Source organism: Tachypleus tridentatus, chromosome 7, assembly GCF_004210375.1.
Source record: "Tachypleus tridentatus isolate NWPU-2018 chromosome 7, ASM421037v1, whole genome shotgun sequence".
NCBI classification, from domain to species: domain Eukaryota; kingdom Metazoa; phylum Arthropoda; class Merostomata; order Xiphosura; family Limulidae; genus Tachypleus; species Tachypleus tridentatus.
This window is the reverse complement of record NC_134831.1, coordinates 175,100,182-175,123,331: the sequence shown is the minus strand read 5'-3', so window position 1 is coordinate 175,123,331 and position 23,150 is coordinate 175,100,182. Positions and strand designations below refer to the sequence as shown.

Here is a 23,150-nt window from a genome sequence, read left to right as displayed (position 1 = left end):
GGAAAATAAAACACTTTATTAACGTCATCAAACCTATTATAACACTAACACGTCAAAACTTGGGATTACTCTACTAGATGATCTTCACGTACCATATATTTAAGTGTTGTTAGTCCACTACGATTAACGCTTTATTTCAAGTTTCAACATCGGGTCAAAATGCCAGTTCTTTTATGTTTAGTTTTTCTTTACTAACAGAAGACTGATTTTTTCCTCACTAGAGGGCTGGCATTTTGCTTCTTTGTTGCAAGCAAACCAAAAAAACGTGTATTCGAATGATTAGTTAATAAAGTTTCGTTTGTCTCTGCAATAATCTACACCTACATCACAACCAACAAATACACATGTATCAGGTCATCCCATAAGTAATGTCCGAAAATTTAATACAGAAAGTGCATCATCATTTCTGTCTTTGTAGAAGGCTTTAATGACTAAAAATGGAGTAGGACGTGTATAAAAAATGTTCAGACAAAAAAAAGAAACTAATCCAAGTCCACTTTTTCAGATCGTTAATCAAATAAACCCTTATGAAGATGGATGTGTCTCACAAGCACATTAGGAATATAATGTTTTATGAGTTTAAAAAAGGCAATAGTGCAGTAGAAACTACACGAAACATTCAAGGTGTTTATGGTGCAAAGCCTCTCATGGTGAAAGAAAATGTTGAAGGTGGTTTCAGAAGTTCAGATCAGGTGACTACAGCTTAAGTGATGCACCACGTTCAGATCGTACTGTTGAGTTTAATGTTGACTTGCTGCTGGCTGCACTAGATGAAGATTGTGCTGTAACAGTTTAACTAGCACAGAAGCTTAATTCAATCCATTCAACAGTTCAGTCATCTGCAACAGCTTGAAAGTTACCAAAATTTGGAAAATGTGTCCCCATGATTTAACAGAAGCCAACCTTAGAGCAAGAGTGGGCATTTGCACTTCTCTGCACTCGTGAACGTAACACCTTTTTGGACAGATTAGAGACTGGAGATGAAAAATGGATATTTTATAAGAATGTTAAGTGCTGCATACAATGGCTCAGTGCAGGCAAACTACCTAAAGCACAGCCCAAAATGGTCCTCCACCCTAAGAAAGTCTTGTAGAGTATTTGATGGGATATTGTTGATGTGATTCAGTTTGTTGCTGCCACTCAAAGTAACGTTTACATCAGACTTCTATTGTTAACAATTAGATTGCTTGAACGTTGCACTGAAAAGAAGCCTGCTTTAATCAATCATAAAGGTCTTATATTAAACCAAGATGATGCATGGTCCCATACAGCAAGGATCACATCTGCAAAGATTCAAGACCAAGGCTGGAAAACTTTCAAATCCCCCTTATTCTTTAGACCTTGCCCCCATCTGTTTATCATTTTTTCTGAAGTTCACAAAACTATCTTAATGGAAAAGAGCTTAGAACACATAAAGATGTGAAAACTACCCTCTCTACATTCTTTTCTTCCAAACCACAAGAATTTTATAAAAGTGACATTCAGGAGCTTGTGAATCGTTGGCAGGAAGTAATTAATAATAATGGAACATACATTATTGATTGAATAACATTAAAAGCATTTGAAATCCTCTCTTTTCCTGAACCTAAAATTGGACATTATTTAAGGGATGACCCGATACAATGAAATCTGAATAAGTGGAAAGAAGAAAGTTTCACACAGCTATCAAGTCTGATGCCAATTTACTTACAAGGATATTGATATCATTATTACTACTGTAGAGAGAGTATCCCCCTGACTCTTAATCCCTACTTCAATAAAATAAAGGATGCATTATGTTACAGAGGGACACCAGGAAAAGGAGAAAATAACCTGTTGAAGACGTGTTAAAGTTACATAAGTATCAAACATTTTGTTAGAGTAAAATGTTTGTATTTAATGTTTTAAGAAACTCTCATTAGACACCCAAACTAACACTTGGACAGGAGAAAAATGTTTGGGTCTCACAACATAAACTTTTAACTTCTCATAAATTTGATGTGATAGCTTCATCATCCAAGACCTGGTTATCAAGTCCATCTACAACATGAACCTTTAACTTATTACCTTCTCAAAACAGCTACAATGAAACAATCAACAAGGAGAGCTGATATTAACAATTTTTACTTTAACTGTCATTTCTTGTGTATATCTCATGAAAGTAATATTTTCATGATCACATTTACATTTGGTTGCAGAAATATTGAAGGCACTGAAATAGAGGCTACAAACCTTATTTATAAAACTGTGGGATAGATTGTCTGTCAGAGTTCTTTAGTTACTTTGATGGCTTCATCTACATGTTTATAGTGCTACAGAAGCTCTTCTTCTTACATCTCAAAACAATTCATTAAGATTCATTAAGCATCAGTGGACACTTCTGTAACATTGATGGCAGAATGTGTTATGCCAGAAGTTCAGCTAGAATGGAAAGAATGGCTGGTTTAGTCATCACAGTTTCAAGAGCTCAGAAAAAGTGTCCTCAGTATTTCTTTAGATGGTGGCAACACATCTGTAGTTACTTTGTTTTTCTTAGAGATATTGATGTTGTATTGTTATATGCATTGTTCACTGTGTTGTCTTTATGTAGTTGTAGGTCAGTTCCTTCCTCTAGTTTATATTCAACATCCTAAAGTCCCTGAAGGCAAAAAAACACCAGTAAACTTTATCTTACAGTTTTTGTTATGTGGCTACACACTGACAATTCACTAGAAATAAGATTATGGCCACATGTTGTACTTTGTGAAAATCACCCAAGATTGAAGGGGGGCGTCATCCATCATGTACCTGAAAAATAAACAGAACTTACTGCATCTCTGTGTGATGATGGTGAGAGGTAAGATAAAAAGCAGCAAATAAATTATGATGGGTTAAAATGGTTTCAGTTATTTAAAGCCTGTGTAGGGAGCCATAGAATAAACTAGCTTGTTTTTGTTTCCATAGGATAATAACAATATCAGTAGAGTATTTAAAATGGATAAACTTATGTCTTTGCATCTTCCTACTTATTTATAAAAACATTTGTTTACATTTTAATATTTGGCACATGATTTCCAATCTGTAATTGAGCCTTTACCCCTAGAGATTGTGCAAAACCATACACTTGTAAAATATATGCTATTCAGTTCATCAGACGTTACTAAAATATTTTGTACCATACAACAGCTTAGAACCTTAAATATTTAGTCTTGCTTCAGCTTGGTCAACTTATACAGTGAAATATCTTAACGAATCACGTATTTACTAAGTAGTCACAAGACAATGGCTATTTTCAACCAGTTTTATCACACATCCACTAATGTGGTAACTGTAAGCCTTTGCAGAACTTGTACTCACTCCATGTTAACTACATGTTTGAAGTATTTTCCATCTGAATGTTTGTTGACATCAGTTTCCTCCTTAGATATCTTCCTCCAGTTTTGTAGTTCTCTCTTTACATAGTTCTTCCAATGAATCAATAAACTTTTTACAATCACTCATCTTCGTACGTTTGTTTGTCATAATTAAATTGTCAACTTCTCATGTATGATCAACTACCATTTGTCTGATATTTTTCACAACTGTAGCATAACCTACAAGACAGCAAACAAGGACAACAGTGCTCTGATATGGTGTTTATTACAAGTGTTCTATGACTCATATATGTGCATGTCTGTTGAATTTTGCACAAAGCTACTCCGTTCTTGAAGTGATTGAGTAGAAAAAAAAGCAAGTAGTCAACACCATCCACTAGAAACTCCTGGGCTAATCTTTACCAACAATAGATGGAGCAACTAAAAGGAAATCAAGTTTCAATCCTGCATCCTGCAGGAATTTAACCATCACATGATGCCAGGTCAATACAGCACCTGCAAATATGGGTAAATACATTTGCAGGCAACTAAAGCACAAGGTTTGTTAAAAAAAGTCATTTCTAGCATACAATAAGTGACCCCCCTTCTTATATGAAAAGTGTTTCCTGAGTTAACTGAATGTTTATTACTGTAGGATTTGATACATATTAATGTGGTTTGAAACATGTTACAACAACTGTGTCACTTTTAGTTCTTAAATAGGTACAAATATACATAATTAAAACAAAGGGTTACAAAAATACCGCCTGTTGAAAAACAGACCTCGTGTTTAACTATTCATCTCTAGGTGACCCTCACGAGATCAAACCAACCCTACACCTCATAAGGTACAAAAGGTGTTATAGATCTAAGAATATGGACTACAGGTCCTTCAGAGTCACTTACCTCTTCTGACAATACCTAGAAGTAAACACTTTATCTAGAAGTTGATACAACAGTCTTACCATAGATAACTGGATGCTCATAAAGCCTAGCCTTAACAAACTTATCCTAAAATTCACTTAAACAATAATGCATACTGCAATAAACAAATATTTCATTAAAGTTTCAGAATATACACATTTCATCAAATTTCTAAAATAAACACAAAAACATAATTAAAAATAACTTTAATTAAAATACACCTCAAAGTAAGACATCTCTGGTTTTTTACTATGTGCCATTAAAGCAAAAGAAATGTATTTACATCCATCACGATTACCTATTATAAAACAATGCATAATTATCAGTAGCAAACAAGTCACATGCAATTTAGTTAACAGCAAATAAACTATATTATATACCACTCAACTTTTAACAGTTATCACGCACGACCACTAAACAAATAAAGTTTGAGTTTGAGAGAGTATTTCACTGATTTGGCAGAACTTAATTTATCGCTTTTTTATTTTATAAAAAAAAACACAATTTTCAAACTCTAATATTATACTATCTTGAGATTCCAAATTCACGTGGTCATGTGATACGTTTTCTTTTTCCTATTAAGAATGAAAGAACGGTAAATACCACTAGTCTACAACAAACATCAAAACGGCTATAATCAGAAAAGGGTATTCATTTGTTATACACAATTATATGGTTATTTATATTTATTTAGCTTATCAAAACTAATAAGCTATTTTTTTTTAAAGAAAAAACGACTTTTTACACGTGGATACTTTGTTTTCGTATTGGTGTTACGAGTAGTCCTACACGCAACTTGAAATAATTATAGTCATGATGATGAAAATAAGTTAAATGTGCGACAACCCATAGAAACGACATATACATCACACTAAGATACTCAAACTATTAAAAATTTGTGCTCATCTTCGCAACCTTTCTTACGAGTAAAATATTCCAAATCACTCACCATTTCCCGAATACATATAACCTAAAAAACACTGCGCAAACACACTGGTTTTCCTCTTGTTATCTTTACGTAAGATTCTCGTAAAGTACGAGACCCAATTGGTTTTCCTCTTGTTATCTTTAAGTAAGATTCTCGTAAAGTACGAGATCCAATAAAAGTTATATTTACGGTCATGTGACATCCCTAAGAACGATAAATATATTCCCTTACAAAAATATTCAATTGCATATAATTATGTAAAATTAGCAAACATAAAATTAAATAAATTGTAATGCTTGCTTAAGTTATGGAAAACGAATTAAGGAAAAAATAGAATATTAATTTTCCTTTGCTGTAAAACAAACAAATCCATTTTAGAAACATTTTTTTGCATTACATTTTTTTAATTCTTGTGATAAAGGTGTTAGTTTCTTTTAACAAAGCCACATCAAGCTATCTGCTGTATTCACCGAGGGAGATCGAACCGCTGAATTTAGGACTGTAAATCCATAGACTTACTGATATACCAGCGAGGGACCTTGTAATAAAGTTAACTTGATAACATTTATTCTAAAACTGTATTTTAAGCACATTTTTTTCAATAAATGATATAAGAATATTTCATGTCTGCTCATTTCGTTCGTCAAGTGTTTCGGTAATAAGATTACTGATGACGTTCGCGTTTTGATTTGTCATTAACTTACATCATTGTAAGAAATGAGCGAAAGATAATGATTTAGGAATGTTATATAAAGGCGTCCTGTGACGAGAAATAATTATATTTACACTGAAGAACACACATACTTTAACAAATTCGTCTTTGATATTTAAATATCTTAACCTTCTTCTGTATAGTTTCAGCCCGGCATGGTCAAGCGCGTTAAGGTGTGCACTTCGTAATCTGAGGGTCGCGGGTTCGCGCCCGCGTCGCGCCAAACATGCTCGCCCTCCCAGCCGTGGGGGCGTTATAATGTGACGGTTAATCCCACTATTCATTGATAAAAGAGCAGCTCAAGAGTTGGCGGTGGGTGGTGATGACTAGCTGCCTTCCCCCTAGTCTTACACTACTAAATTAGGGACGGCTCGGTGCAGTGGGCTGACAACCTACTCACTTAAATACATGTTACTGAAACCGCAAGTGATTGCGGCCCTGTGTTCCTTCAAGGAATCGAGTGGCAGATGATGATATAATTTCGGGAAATAATATAATTCTGAGTAGTGGTTCCTCTTCTACGTGTATCATCAGTGAGTCTGCGGACTTATATAATAACGCTTAAAGTTTGAGTTTTAGTGCCATCTGTTGTTTTATATTTAAATTATGTCAAACACTATACTAAAATGAATTTGGCTTTGTCTGATATGAAACTAATAAATAAATTAAGCAACATTCAATTAGACAATATAATCATTTTCATTGTGATAATAAAATAATATTTATTTTAATAATGTCGTGAGAGAAATAAGTTTAAATTTGCGTGACCTTGCATCTTTATTTTATTTATCCAGAAAGTGTAGTAAGTTACTATAATAAGTGATAAAGCAAAGGTTATTTAAAACAGTTTTATTTGTCATAGTCTATAACTTACTTACAACTAAATTGAAATGGAGTGATATTATCTCTAAGACTATTTGGCTCGAGGGCCTAAAGAGATCTTTGTTCTGACTAAGTTTGAGCTATTGAAAATTCATAATTTAAAATTCACCGTAACACACTATATTATAAAATAAAAATGTTTTACACCCACAAACTTTATAAAAGTGTCTCATTCATAAAACATGGAAGGGATGATTGAATAGATAAATATAAGTACCTATCTCTGTTATGTAGAAAAAATGCAATAGTTACACTAATCCTGATGTATTTGTTTTTATTTCAGAAGGTTAATTACCTGGAGACTTCTTCTCAAAACTATTAACTTAACCCAGTTTGTAACCACATTGATGTGGGGTTGATGATAACCAATCTGTTTCTAAGTCAGCACTTTAATATATTCTACGTTTTACTTTGAGGAACAATATAAAATGGAAGTAAAACCTGCAAATATTCATGATGTCATCAACTTTTTAAAGGAACAAAACAAATGACGTCAAATATTCTTCCTTATTATGATATAACTTAATTAGCATGATAAAAGGTATATTAATGCTTTAATAACTGGTTCAAAGTGTTTAGAGAATTAAACAACTGTGATTTTAGTGGACTAATTATGAAAAGTTGAACAAATAAATTGTTAGTATGATAATAATAACATTAGGAAATACTTAAAAATGAGATATCTTACAAAGGTTAAAAAGATTAAATGTGGTCTGTAAACATGAATAAGGGAAAAAGCAGACATATTTATAAGTACCATGTAACAATCAAAAAGGAAGCATAACAGCAGTTCTGAAAGTTTTAATTTCTATAACTTGAGAAGTGTTATTAAAAATAGTTCGCGTCCAATAGTAACATACTCTATATTAGGTATCAACCAATATTCAATAGATATCCAGTGTTAGGATAGAAACACTGGTATGGTTGCCCTTTTAGTTTTTAAATTAAGTCGTTGAGAGAGTATAAACCATGGATATTAACGAATGAAAAACAACGAAATAATTATTTTAAAAAAGTTAGTTTCATCTCACACTTTTTTACATAAAAATTCAAATCAGAACCAGAAAATTCAACATTTACAAACTTTAATATACTTACGTTTATCCAGGTTTCACAAACCTTCGAATGTTTGGCGAATTACGTTTGTAACCTTTATTGTTACTTTATTAAATATGCGAGAGACAGTTCTTCACACAATTTTATAGTTTCTCAACGAAAACTTTTTGGTGCTGTTGATCTCCATAAAACATGCCGTTTCTCGTATATAAATGTCTTCTCTTTAACTGATTTTTCTGTTTTGGGGAATAAAATAATATTTTATTTTATTACACACTGTATGCAGTCTCCAAGAGCCCGTGATCTGGGAATGTTGAGGGTGCAGCAGTGCCTTTGACTTAGTATAAATGAGTGCCGCATACCTGTGGGTAGTGTTTAAAAAAAAGTATAATTACACACAATGGTTTGTTTGAAAAGGGTTGCCACTTACATGGTATATAACTACAGATAACAAGTTTTTAATAAGTTACTGCGGTTTTCTGACTACATTTCCACCTATCATATACACACGTTTCGATTTTGTTTAATGGTTTTGTCACATCTACTTCCAGACTTGTAAAATGTCAACACTAATCTATTTTATTCTTCAAACTCAGACAAAGTTCAGTAGTTTAGTTTTACTCCATGATTTTTTTTTTAATCTTATGTTACCCTGCGTATCCTATGTGTAATTCTAGGGAGAATCATCTCACTAAAAGAGTGACAAATAATGTTTACAACTCAGGCCGGTAGGTTTAATCAGGTGAAATAGCGATACATCGTTTTATTTTAAACTAAATATACTCATATTACTTTACTCTTTACTTGGAAATAACATTTATACGAAACATTCTGAACAAAAATGGTTTCCCTAAATATATAACAAAGTAAGATTTTAACAAAGAAAACTCCATCCGGAAAGAAAGCATGTCGTTTCCGAAGTTCTGTGAATTCTGAGTCTTTCTTTTCTCAGAAAGGAAAAAGCAATATTATAAACACTCGAATCTTAAAACCAATTACGAACTCTACCTTGAAACTTAAGTTAGATTTATTTTTATTTTTATTTTTTGCAAATAAACCTTATTGATTAAAAATGATCCACTAGAGACCAATGACACCCTTCGGCATAGCGATATGTTTGTAGACTTACAGCTGCACTGTGGGGTATCTGTACCCACCACAGGTATCAAAACCCAGTGTTTAGAGTTATTAGCCATTAAAATTATTGCTGTGCCACTGAGGGGGTGAAACGTCCGAATGTTATACATGTTATCAATTGTTGTTATGGTTTTCCTGGTCTTAAGAAATTCATAACTGATTATAAACGCTTTTTATGTAATACTTGCTGAACACAATCCAAAAATTCAATGAATTTATAAATGAAGAAATTTACTGAAACGAAAAAAAATACCCTTGTTTTTATATCTTTTTTTATAATATATATCATAATAATCGGAACATTTATATTTAAAAATATAGTTTTGTAGCCATCTGCCATCTTCTAGATGATAATGAAAAAAAGGGAGAACAGTGAGTGCTTATACTTTTACGTATCAAAGTTCAAAGGCTTAGCGTAAGCCTACATCATATGGTAGCATAGTTTCAGTTCCGAAATTTAGGGTTTTATTAAACTGGAGGATGAACATTTAAAAATCAAATGAATGTTTTGTCAAGTTCAAGACTAAACGTAAAACATTTTAGAACTAGAAGGTGAGATATCTATAATATAAAAAATTACAGTTCAGATTTTATTTTTTATATTTGTTTTCCAAATTGAGTAAAAATTGTTATATAATTTTCAAAGTTAGATCTGTATAGGCAGTAAGTTCAGTAATAGATATTATACTTGTAGTACAACTATGAAACTTGAAAATGGAAGATATAATTCTTATGATGTAATTCGTGTGTGAAAATACTGTTTATAAGCCTGTGTTGTCACGTAATCAATCATAGCCTACTTATAATTGAATTTACTTTAGTGAGTGTAACACAATAGTTAAATCTATTGTAGGATGAAGTATATTATGCTAATATTAATACAGTAGTAAGTTGACAAACAATATTCTGTAAGTAGAATGAAATTTTTACGTGGATAACATACATGTTTTTAACCTGTATTCTTCAGATATGATATTGACATACAGCGAAGCATATTGTGCTTATTTCGTGATATTAGGAAAATACGTAGATTAAAAATAAAAAATAAAAATATGAAACCTTATAACGTGAGCACTTTTCACAGGTGGATTATCCTCTATCCGGAGCAAACAAACTATGAAGATGCAGTGGGTTTATGACTTAAGGACTTTTCTTCTAAATTTCATTTTCTGTCATGTGACAAAAGTATTATTATTAGTATTTATAAATTATTTTGCTAAACTGTAAATCATAAATGAAGAAGACAGACCAGTATTTTGTTAAAACGTGATGTCGTATAGTCTGTACATAAATTTTTAATTATGTATATGGATATTTATTTTGGCAGCCAACTAGTAGTAAATATTATAAAATATACTAAAGTCTGTAGTGTAGTACACTTGAAACAACATTCATATCTTTCCTGGACCTATCAAACCAACCTTTAGTTTATTACCTTTAATTGGTCTCGGACTAAAAATCTATATAGGCTTTATTTTCATCATTATAGAAATGGGGCTTTTTGGAATGGTTTTAAATTTACAAATGAACAGACCAGACATGCTAAAGATAAACTCAAAAGTTTAATATTGGTGAGACTGGACCAAGTTTTTTTTTTACATTTATTTTGATAGTTTGAAGCAACACCTTGTATATGCTCACCACCCTCTAAGAAAAATAAAGTTGTCTTAAGTAGAATCTAGCTTATTTCCAAATGTTAAACATTGTATTTTATCCTATTATCTTCAGAATACAGTACTTAAAAATCAGATACCATTAGCCTATTGATTCTTCAGACAATAGTCATCTTAAATCTGGTATCCTTTTTTTCACAAGAGAAAATAAGAGGTCGTAACCTGACTAAATAAGATAACCTTTCGAATTAAGGATCATTCTAGTACTTTCTTCCAAGCCCTTTCGAGAAGTTGGTATGCATTCATCAGTAAAGAGACAAAAACTACACTATTCTAATTGAATCATATTAAATATTTGTTTGTACAGAATGGTAATTACATCTTTAGCATGTCTATAAATGTACCCTACACTTCTATTAGCCTTAGTGCTAGCAACATAAAACTGACTTGAATGATTTATCTTTCACTGTGCTGACATTCTTTTCATCTGTCACTTTGGTCTATTGTTTCCGGTCTATATGAAACATTTCATTTAAATTATGGTGACCCAAGTACATTACTTTGCATTTAAGGACTGTCAAGTTTACCAATTGATCCTAATGGGTTGCTGATACCTTAGCACTCTCATTACATTTAGGAATAACCAAGAGTTTAATATATTTAACAAACTTTGCTGATTTACTAATTATGCCCCTTTCAGTATCATTACTGTAAATCAGCAAAATACATAGGTCCAAGCATTGACCAGTGAAGCAGTCCACTAAAAAAGTAGGTTCAGCTTGACTGGACTCCATTAACAACATTTTGCTTTCTCCAATCCAGCAACCATACAAACCATGTAATTAATCATTCTCCGTGTCCTACTCATGTGAGTTTCTGTACAAACCATGTAAGTAATCATTCTGTGTGTCCTATTGATGTGGGTTTCCATACAAACCATGTGAGTAATCATTCTCCATGTCCTACTGATATGGGTTTCCATACAAACCATGTAAGTAATCATTCTCTATGTCCCACTAATATGTGTTTCCATACAAACCATGTTAGTAGTCATTCTCTGTGTCCTACTCATGTGGGTTTGTGTACAAACCATGTAAGTAATCATTCTCTGTGTCCTACTCATGTGGGTTTGTGTACAAACCATGTAAGTAATCATTCTCTGTGTCCTATTGATGTGGATTTCCATACAAACCATATAAGTAATCATTCTCTGTGTCCTACTCATGTGGGTTTCTGTACAAACCATGTAAGTAATCATTCTGTGTGTCCTACTCATGTGGGTTTGTGTACAAACCATGTAAGTAATCTTTCTGTGTGTCCTATTGATGTGGATTTCCATACAAACCATATAAGTAATCATTCTCTGTGTCCTACTCATGTGGGTTTCTGTACAAACCATGTAAGTAATCATTCTGTGTGTCCTACTCATGTGGGTTTGTGTACAAACCATGTAAGTAATCTTTCTGTGTGTCCTATTGATGTGGGTTTCCATACAAACCATGTAAGTAATCATTCTCTGTGTCCTACTGATATGGGTTTCCATACAAACCATGTAAGTAATCATTCTCTGTGTCCTACTGATATGGGTTTCCATACAAACCATCTGAGTAATTCTCTCTGTCCTATTGATGTGGGTTTCCATACAAACATTGTAAGTAATCATTCTCTGTGTCCTACTCATGTGGGTTTCCATACAAACCATGTAAGTAATCAATCTCCATGTCCTACTGATATGGGTTTCCATACAAACCATGTGAGTAATCATTCTCTGTGTCCTACTGATATGGGTTTCCATACAAACCATGTGAGTAATCATTCTCTGTGTCCTACTGATATGGGTTTCCATACAAACCATGTGAGTAATCATTCTCTGTGTCCTACTCATGTGGGTTTCTGTACAAACCATGTAAGTAATCATTCTCTGTGTTCCTACTCATGTGGGTTTCCATACAAACCATGTAAGTAATCATTTTCCATGTCCTACTGATATGGGTTTCCATACAAACCATGTAAATAATCATTCTCTGTGTCCTACTGATATGGGTTTCCATACAAACCATGTAAGTAATCATTCTCTGTGTCCTACTGATATGGATTTCCATACAAACCATGCAAGTAATCATTCTCTGTGTCCTACTGATATGGGTTTCCATACAAACCATGTAAGTAATAATTCTCTGTGTCCTACTGATATGGGTTTCCATACAAAGCATGTAAGTAATCATTCTCTGTGTCCTACTGATATGGGTTTCCATACAAACCATGGAAATAATCATTCTATGTGTCCTAGTTATATTTGTTTCTTAACTAATCTTTTGTGTGGAACCTTAAAATGTTTTTAAAACTCCAAAATAAACCTTTTCTGTTGCATCTCTGACCAAACATTAACAGGGTATTAAGGGAAAGTTTCTGTTAAATTAATTCATGTTGGTATTTCTTATTTTCAGTCAGATGATTTTGCAGAGCTGCTGTCATCAAACTCTTTAGAATTGTTACCATTACAAAAGTAGGATCATTCTTTAATTTTGAAGTGAATTTTTTAGAAAAAATCCAGGTAAAAACAACAATACGAAGTGTTTTATTAAAAGTGACTACTGCTTCATCTTAGGTCTCAGGTGCTGGCAACCCAGCAGGTGATTGAATGTTACATGGGTTAACCTCTGTGTCTGGACTTTCCCACTTCCTTCCAAACAAGATGAGTCTGTTCAGGTAGACTTGAACTTAAATCATCTGTTTCCATGTTCTGATTTTCTCTTGCCTTCTCATGCTCCACCCAGAGTCAGTTAATCCTAATGTTTTAATTTTGTTTTTTGGGTATGCAACATTTTATCTCTTTCATTTTCTCTGAACCACATGACTTCTTCACTACATGACTAATTTTCCCATTCCTGTTTGTTTTTCCCTTCCTGACTGGGGAGAAATTAGGATTTGTTTCTCTTTTGAAGTAGCATTTAATTGAAAATAATGTGAAGTCCACACTGCCATCTTTCCATTGCATTTTGCATCAGGAAAATTGATGTGCTCGGACGTCTAAAATGATGAATTGAAAAATTTGATGGACATTGTTGTAAAAATTGTAAATTATATTAGAAGTGGAAGCTCTCTCATCTGTTGAAAGTTTGTTGAGTCTTTGAAGAAAAGCAGTGACTGTACTTCTGATGATTTTACTAATTTTGCAAATGTGAGACGGCTAAGTAGAGGAAAAGTCTTGGAACGATTTACTTCCTTATTTCCTCAAATAAAAGAGTATTTTGTTGAAAAGGGTAATATTGAAAATTTCCCTGAAATTGGCACTTTGTCATGGCAGTGTGATTTACACTTTCTGTGCTATATGATGGCTCTTGAGTAATTTGAATGCAAAGTTTCAGGGAAGAGATAAAAATGATAAGCGACCAATCACAGTCTATTCATGAATTTTAATTAAAGCTAAACCTCCTTGCAGAACAATTACAAAAGAATGATTTCACACATTTTGCAAAGTTGAATAGTTTTCTAGAAAATAATAACTATGATTTCTCTGATGCTAAAGATGATCTCTATGTAAACTGGATCAAAAATTTGAATCACGTTTTTCTGAATTTAAAAGTTTGAAATTGATATTTGAATTTTTGTATGATCCATTTCAATTTGACTTAGGAAATTTCAGTAAGAAAATTGTCTTTTTTTATCTTTAGATAAGTGTGGATTTGAAAATGAAATGCAAAGTGTAGAATGCATAAAAGGTAAACAAAAAATGTCCTTTCAGAGAGATGTGGTTCACTATTCTGATAAATGAGAGTCTTCCAAATTTAAAGAGAGCAATTTCAAAATTATTTTCCATGTTTGGTTTCACATGGGTGTGTAAGTCAACATTTTCTATGCTAGATTTTCTCAAGTCTAGATACAGGTCTCTGCATACTCACATAAATTTAGAGGCAGAGCTAAGATGCTCATTGAGCATATATATTAACCAAATTTCACAAAACTTGTTGATGAAAACCCCCATCAATTTTTACATTGAAGGTTAGTTGAAGTGCAATTATTTTGATTAAACTAACATCTTTGAATTTCTTTTTTGAATAGTGTGACCAATGTTACTTTCATTAGCCACAGTTGTGGCCACTATGAAAAATAAGTTGCCCACCCCCTGTTCTAGGTCTGCATGTGACCTTAACTTGCATCTGTTTGCTATCTTATCATTGAGATTTACATGTGGTCCCATTTATACAGCAATACATCTTTGGAATCATAAAATATATCAGTACAACAACAGTTCAATCATTCCAACCTTGTTGCCAATTTGTCTTTGTCAGAATTCAGTGTGACACCTGCTATCATTTCCCAGTCCTCACCTGTTCCTTCTTCTCAGGGTGCTTCTTGTTTTCTTCAGTAATATCATATTGTTAACAATATTGGTGATTATCTAGTGGGTTCTGCTCAAGTTGGAGCTTGGCTTGCTGATTTTCTTTCCTCACTGATGTCCTTTCATCAAGGATTGTTGGTTTCTTCAAGTTTTGTGGACTACACCTAATATGTTTATGTCCCATTAATTACTCCATATTGAGGTTTCTTTTTTCATTGGATTTTCTTATCTCACCTTTGGTCATCTTCAGGCTACTGTGTGATTTGGACTGGATAAGTTTATATTCCTACTTTTCCTTTCAGGAACCCTTGATTCATTTCTTTATGATATTGATCCTGTTCAGTAGTGACTGGTGCCAGACCAGGTGTTCTTCAACTTGATATCTACACCTCACAGCCATGTTGAGTCGTGCTTTATCTTTCATTGTTTTGCAGTGCTTACTGTTGGGATGGGGTATTCCATAAAATTATCTGTAGGTCAATAACCTAATGATCTAATTGCTTCATAAACTTGCACTTTCTAGACTGTATCACCCATGGTCTTCATGGGTAAAGCAAAAAGGAATAGCTGCCCATCATTGACATGCCATGTACTGAATAAGTTAGTTTGGTTTGCCTTTTAAACTAGAGTTTCACCCATTATACTGGCTCAGGTGATGACAATTCCTTCAGACTCTCCAATGTGTTCTCACCCCCCCCCTTCTTCAAGTGGAGTGTGGCAGTTCTTACCACTTTTCAGATCCAAACTGTTGGAGTGGTTGACCATAGAGAAACCTTCTTGAATGAGTTCTGCACAAAAATGACAGTAGGGTGGTGGAGTTCTGAAGGTGTAGATGATGTCATGTTCCAATATGCAATATACACAGAGGAGTAAGACATCAAACTGCAGTTGAACTCTTTGACTGGGAGCTTTCATCCTACCCCTGCATGAATGTTGGTACCATGTGACTGGGTTTTGGATTTAGAGAGAACCAATCAACGCAAGTTTTTACATATGCTTATGGTTCTCTGTATTCTTCGCTTGATTGTATTCTTGTGTTTTGGGTCAAAGTGGAGGTAACAGGGAATGTTCTGGTTCTGTCCTTTTTGCTATCACTTATAACTATTCTGAAGATGTAATTATTTCCTTTAGGATGGTTATGGTCAATTTCACTGTTGAGGGGGGGGATATTTATATTATATAGACATCCTTTCAATACTGGATAATGGGTCTAATTCCCCCAAGTCTCTTGGACTTGAACTGAATACCATATGATTCTCATTCTACCCCCTTTCCCCCAGCAGCTTGGGTTTTGAATGTAGTTGACTTGCTGCTTTACTGAGTAAGGTAGGTTATGCCATAGCCACTCTACATTTAGGGGCACATCTATTATTTTACTCACTTTTTTCTTTGTAGAATTAAGTTACAGCTATATTTACATGGTTAGAATTATTGTTCTGACACAGTTCTTTGCCAGTTGGATGTGTTCCTTTTTTTTTTGCCCTTATCTCAATATTTTACAGATGGGTAAAGAGTACACCTGTTTCAGAAGTGGTACAGTTCTCCTTATCAAATCTTATGATCTGATTCTCTTATTTCCAAGTGTATCAGTAGATGCAATATTACCTCACTTGGTCCCATCATCTGATCAATGTGGTATTCTAGCTAATCTTGTGTGAACAGAAAAGTACCATGTCAGACTTGTGTGAAGAGAAAGTACTGAGTCATAAGTTATAATATTTTGATACTGAAATATTATCTTCTATATGCACTTCCATTTTTGCTTTCCTCTGGTGCTTATGTCTTCTGCAAAACCTCAAAATTATGGTTTGGTAGAGGCATGTAGAGGGAGCCACGTGTGTCATACGAGTGTATCACGCTTCTGTTGTAGAAGCGATGCATGATGGCTTACATGAGAGACATGTTAAAATCATTTCATTCTAGTATGGAGGAGCAGAAGATGTAAAGGATAGCACTGGACAAGAATATCTAATCTTGTGAACATCGGGAAATGCCTATTAGAAGTACAGCATAGGAAAATAATAACTTCCTGATGTATAATTCTCTTTTTGAATTGTTAACAAGCAAACACTTAAGACTTGGAAACAAGTTACATGTTCTTAGACTGTAATATTAAGATTACTGAACTTCTATTTGTTTATAGTTTTGTTTACAAACATAACTTCTATCTTAATTTATTATTATTTTACTTCTCAGGTATCATTTTCTACTGTCAGAATGTGGTTCTACTTTCGGCTGGTTCTTCTAGCACTTTATTTCTTGTTGTTGTTTTTCCTGTCTCGACTGTTAGAAGCTGTTTCATGGTACCAAGGAAATTCCCCGGTTTTTTACTCAAGACAGATTCTGGAACCCATTTCTTTGAGTGTTCTGAAACTAAAGCAGATCTTGGAAAGTCGAGGGATAAGCTATGCTGGTGTTGTTGAAAAGCAAGAGTTGACAGCATTAGTTGAGTCATCAGGTAAAAACAGCAGTAAATCAGATATATTTAACAACTAAAGGGAAATGCTATGATAATTGTTCTAAATGAGTAGAAACTTTGTTTACTGATTTTAAGTTATAAATCTATTTCTACCAATAATGGATGAAATTAAACATTTGTTCTTGTCTCTGGACTTTTAGATTTTACAGAAAAATTTGTCTTTATTAGAAATATTTTGTTAGTTTGCAAAGTATTGTCTGTTTTTTTATTTTGAAATTCATGTGCACAGACGTGGATTCTCTAACTAATATGAAATTTTATTTCTCCAACCCATATATTTAAATGACATAAAAACAAATTACAAGATAACTGAAAACAAATATGGGTATCATTGTCAAATGATTGAAAACTCTTACTGTGTTCTCAACTTTTATTCAGCTGGAAAGTTAATGCAGTGTGGCCAAGGAGTACACTATTCTTTTATACTATTCATTTACCAGCTATTAGTTGTTCAATAAAATAAAATAAAAACTAATAACAATTACAGATGATTTTTCTTTGATAAAATTATCATTTTGATTTGTTAGTCGAAACAACTTGTTAAATATATTAACCACTTATTTCAGGCATCAGAAGAATGCCTTTTTTCAAAAGATGTTAACAATGATGCATGGTTGGACTTTTAATTAACAAAATACAACCAGCTATCTTTATTCCTACTAATTTCTAAGTTAAAAATTATAAATAATTTAATTCTATCTGTAATCAATTACAGATAGTTATTTGTTAGGGATTGGCTGAGTCGTAACATCTAGTCTCAGTTCACCCTCTTACTGCACACAGTTGCACTATTTGTAAATTTTGAAATATATGAACATTTCTAACGCTGGTTTACAGGATAACTATGTACTGATTCTTAGTTTTATGATGGCCATACAGTAGTGTACCAGTAGTAAGTTTTATAATGTATACTTCATCACTGAGAAGTGTACCAGTAGTTAGTTTTATAATGTCTACTTCATCACTCAGTAGTGTACCAGAAGTTAGTTTTGTAATTTCTACTTAATCCCTCAGTAGTGTACCAGTAGTTAGTTTTATAATGTCTACTTCATCTCTCAGTAGTGTACCAGTAGTTAGTTTTATAATGTCTACTTCATAACTCAGTAGTGCACCAGTAGTTAGTTTTGACCTCACTATGACCCATAATGTTTATGTGCAACTTACATACTCCCTATCCTGTTTGTTGTTTTACACATAAATTTGATTAAGCTTGTGTTTTGACTTTAGTTTTGTTTCCACTGTACGTTTGTTTTGACTGTAGTTTTGCTTCCTTTTACCATATATCCAGTTATCTATACACATCTGTGAATAACATATGATAGGTGGGGATTTGAAAATTGTATTATGTTTTAAATTTGGTGTATGGCAAACCACCATTCCAACCCTTATAACAGCAGTGTTTTTACAGTAACTAAGTTGCTATGGTAACACAGCAGTCTTCTAAGGGCCTTGTGATGTACATGTATTCACTAATGAAAGGACTGGCAAGAGAACTTGTGAAACCTGTTTGTCTCATAATAGTTCTGGCTGGTGATACTAAAGAATGACTGACCTGAAAAAACATTAATATGTCATAAACCAGTTTTTCTTGACCTAATTACACATGATAAACTCTCCTAGTTTCTTCCCAGGATAGTGGTTACTACTTGTTGAAGGTGTACTCTGTGGCATGTGTATACTTTAGTGATGTTGGTTTTTTGTCTTGGAAATGTTTTGATGGGCAGAAACACACTCAACTGTAACTTGTATACTGATAAACATGATGCTAATAGTACTTGAGTTTTATGACATTACAGTATAAACTAAATATATTGTGGGACAAATCTGATGCATTTTGTTAAGAAAAAGGTTGTTCTTAGATTTTCTTTGAAACTAATGTTTACAGCCATCTTGGCATTTAATCCATAATAATAGTTATTTGTGACTTTGCACACACTAAATTTGTTTCAACTCTATTGTATGAGTATTTTCCTAAGGAATAAAACAATATTAAAATATTATGAATAAAAAATGGTTGTTCAAACAGAATGATAAATGATATATATACACAACTATTTGGATAACATTCAATATTCCAAAATGCACAGGATGGATAATATTTTGGTAAATATGTATTAATGCACAAAAACACCTTTTACATATTTCATAAAACCTTTCTGTAAGTTGGTTTAAGATTGGAATTTAAAGCTGAAAATGGAATAAAAAATTTTGTCAGGGATAAAAACAATTTTGTATTTAAAAGCATTATACGATATAAATTTAGGCTTGACCACTAGGTGGCTATAAACACACAAAAGAACATGTATGTTTACTGAAGGTTAATAAATCTGGTGTCGTATATCACAGTATGTTTACAATCTGATTAGAGGACTTTATGTACAAAATGTTCTTGATTAATTGACAGACATGTCAGAGTTAAACAAGATTGATTTAGCAGTAACATCTATTAAGAGTGATTCTCAAATCATATTAATTTTGGTGATGTGTGCATTTTACATTTGTTCTTGAATTTAAAAAGTTATAGGAACCATTTATAGAATGTTCCAAATAACAATAAAACCTTTTTTATAGTTATATCACATTTGATTAGAATTTAGTGCATGTTGAAAGTTGTTGAAGATGTTTCTGTCATCTGTGTTCTGTTTATAAATATCTAATTAGTGAAAACCAAAACTTGTTGTGTTTTTTGTACCAGCTCCTTTCATGAGTCTCCATTTGAAAACAAACTAAGTATGTATTTTCGTTAGTTTACACTATCTGTGTTTCCAGAAGAACAAACTAAAGTGAAGTGTTTATTAAGGATATTTGCCATGGTAACTATTTTCTGTTCACACGTCAAGCATCTTTGGCTTTAATTATAAAGAGGTAAAAAAAGAGCAAAAAATAGAAAGTTTTATGGATGTCCAGTAGGTGTTGCTTATATCTTCAGTAAACTGTTTTGTTTTGCTGTAAGTAATTGTAGCAGGTGAATTTTGGAACTGATGATTTATTCAACAGGAGAGGTGGTGCAGGAAGAGCTGGACTCGGCTATAGAAACGGAAAACTCACACCACAGAGCTCCATTTTTAGCAAGACTACCAAGTCCACTCACTTCACCTGTGGTAGCCACTTTACGAGGAGGTAGAAGACACTAAAGACAGCGTGTGGTTAGTACAAGTAATTCCTTCAGGACTCACGCATAACCTTTACTGGACACTTCCACTTGGAAACAGGTCATTTCAAGGTATCACGATTTGGAGTTCGAGCTGGAATATTTGAATGTTCTTTGGACGAAAGGTCAGTTACTAAGACAACTTGTGTATTTGAAAGGAGAAAATCAAGTTCCATTTATTATAAATTATCAATTATAAATGGTTCAAAAAATGTTTCAAAATATTAGCACATCTCTGAATTGATTCTAGGATTAATGAAAAATTTAATAAAGATATTTAAATTCTTGCTTGTTATGAGTATGTAATTTAGTAAGTGATAATTGATAATGATTGTTTGATAGACTGTGTGCTAGGAAGAAGTGGACAACGCCACAGTTGGTTCTTGCACTTCCCAGAGGACACAGGGCCAAGCAGGAAGTAGTCCTTCATAGTTACCTGTTCCCAGCTAAAGCACAAGCTGTTTTACAGTGGATACGGCATCTTCTAGCAACTAGGATAAAGAAGGTTGATTCTCCTGATGAACTTGAAAATCGGTGGTTGACATACTCCCCTGAAACTCCGTTGTCTGAAATACGAGTGATTTTGATGTCAACTATGTCACAACCCCCTCTGTTTTTTTCTTCTTTGGCCATTAAATTTACTGGAAGAGTCCGCTTTGGATTGGTTAATATCAGTGAAAATAATAAAATTCAATGGAAGAACAAGTTGAAAGTGTCAACATTTCCTGTTTACTTAGTTGTTACACCAGAAAAAACAGTTGTTTACGGTCATCAGTGTGGTGAAACCCTTAATTTTGACAGCATGGGCTTCTTTTTAAAGTGGCTGAGACCAGAAATGAATGATATATTTTTGTTAAGTTTGTTTATTGTAAATATCTTCACAGGATTTGGATTATTTCTTTTATCGGGCAAAATTTGGAAACATGTTATTCATTTGTTATTTCAAATCATCAAATATAATTGTGTTTTGTTTTTAGTATGGCTGTTGGTTATAGGATTGTTCCAGTTTCCATTCATGGAAACAACATCAGAATATTGTTTAAAAGTAATTCGATATTTAAGTGGTACGCCTGTAGCTTCTCTCATTAGATACGACTGGAAGTTGCATCTTTCGTCTTATTTGTTGTTCCTTACTTTCATTGTCTTGGGAACTATAACTGGTGTGATATGGAAGAAATTGGGATATAATTCCTCATTCAATGAATCTTCCTTCTTTGCTGATTGGTGGACTGATCCCTGGGAGGGATATATTTTGAGTTACCTATTTCGACCAATGGCCACTCTGAGCCGACCGATGGTTCCTCAGGATCTGGATCTTGAGGAGGGAATGGAGTTGCTTATTGAAAGGCTAGCTGTTCCAAACCTATGGCTACAGCCTGTTTTCCCAACTGATTATATTAAAGACCTGCCTGTTTGGACTTACCATGGATGGTGTTCAAGTGACAACAAAATAGAATCAGATGACCAATTTGATTATGAAAACAATAAAGATATGGAACACCCACATTCCAAAATTATGTCTGAAGAACAAGCTAATCCATTAAATTACCACTTTGCCAAACAAGACCTGAAACCAAATTCTGAGTCTAGTCAAGTTTCCTTGGACAGTAACATAAAAAACCACGTTCAATGATTGTGACTGCTCCACAACAGCTGAAAGACGACGTTCTTGCTCTAACTGGCAAAATAGTGATGTTTCTGATGAAGAAAATCATGGCTTCCAGTCTCCAAATGAGGAGAAACAGCAAGGGACTCCTTCAGGAATGATAGAATGCAGAGAGTGTGCCATCTGTTTGGAACGCTATCATTATGGTGTTAGTTTATGTGGGTTGCCTTGTGGCCACAATTACCACTGTCAGTGCATAATGGCATGGTTGTGTCGAGATTCTTGCAACCACTGCTGCCCTGTTTGTCGTTGGCCTTGTTATAAACCTAGACCAAAAGTTTCGTAGAAATGTTCTAATAAGATCATTTAAAAACTGAATGCCTTAGCTTGCTCTTTAATATTTCAAAGCTGTTCATTTATTGTGTGAACATAAAGAAATCTGACATTTTTTGAAGTTTGAAATGAAAATATATTTGCTATATTCTATTAAAAAATTGAGTTATAGTGTATATTTACCAGAGACATTTCCTGTAACCTAAGTGGTCATAGTTCTGTGTGTTACCACAGTTAGAAATTATTAAACACATAGAATTAAACAACTATCATGTTTTCTCATACATACAGTAATTTGTTTTTTGACATAAATGTTGAGATATACTGAAAAAATGTATAAACATTGTGTAATAAGTTTTTCACCTATTTTTTAGTTATTACAAATATTTAGTAGATGTTTTCAAACTAAATCAGTTGTTTGTACATACACAATTCTTGTATGTAGATAAAATAGAAGACTGAAAAATTACGTACCTCAAAATTAGGGTTTTGTAGCTTGTTGTACCTGGAGAAATACTGAGAAAGTTGTTTTGAATGTAAAACTAAACTTTCACATATCAGGTTAGTATCAGTCAATTATGACTGAAGTATGAAACACATTTCAAGCACTGAAAACAAGAACCATTTTGGGAGTGGTTACAAAAGTAATAATTAAATATTTAAAAGTGGATAACTT

At 33.2% G+C, this 23,150-nt stretch overlaps 1 protein-coding gene across 1 annotated transcript; it reads left to right on the top strand.

The window, feature by feature from the left end:
* Positions 1 to 9,297: 9,297 nt before the first annotated feature.
* Positions 9,298 to 22,315, top strand: LOC143257879 (E3 ubiquitin-protein ligase RNF103-like). The gene is made up of 6 exons (XM_076516905.1): positions 9,298 to 9,502; positions 10,035 to 10,135; positions 17,102 to 17,363; positions 20,382 to 20,504; positions 20,546 to 20,660; positions 20,878 to 22,315. Exons 2-6 carry the CDS (start codon positions 10,067 to 10,069, stop codon positions 22,166 to 22,168), a joined length of 1,860 nt encoding a protein of 619 aa, XP_076373020.1. The 5' UTR covers positions 9,298 to 9,502; positions 10,035 to 10,066; the 3' UTR covers positions 22,169 to 22,315.
* Positions 22,316 to 23,150: the final 835 nt, after the last annotated feature.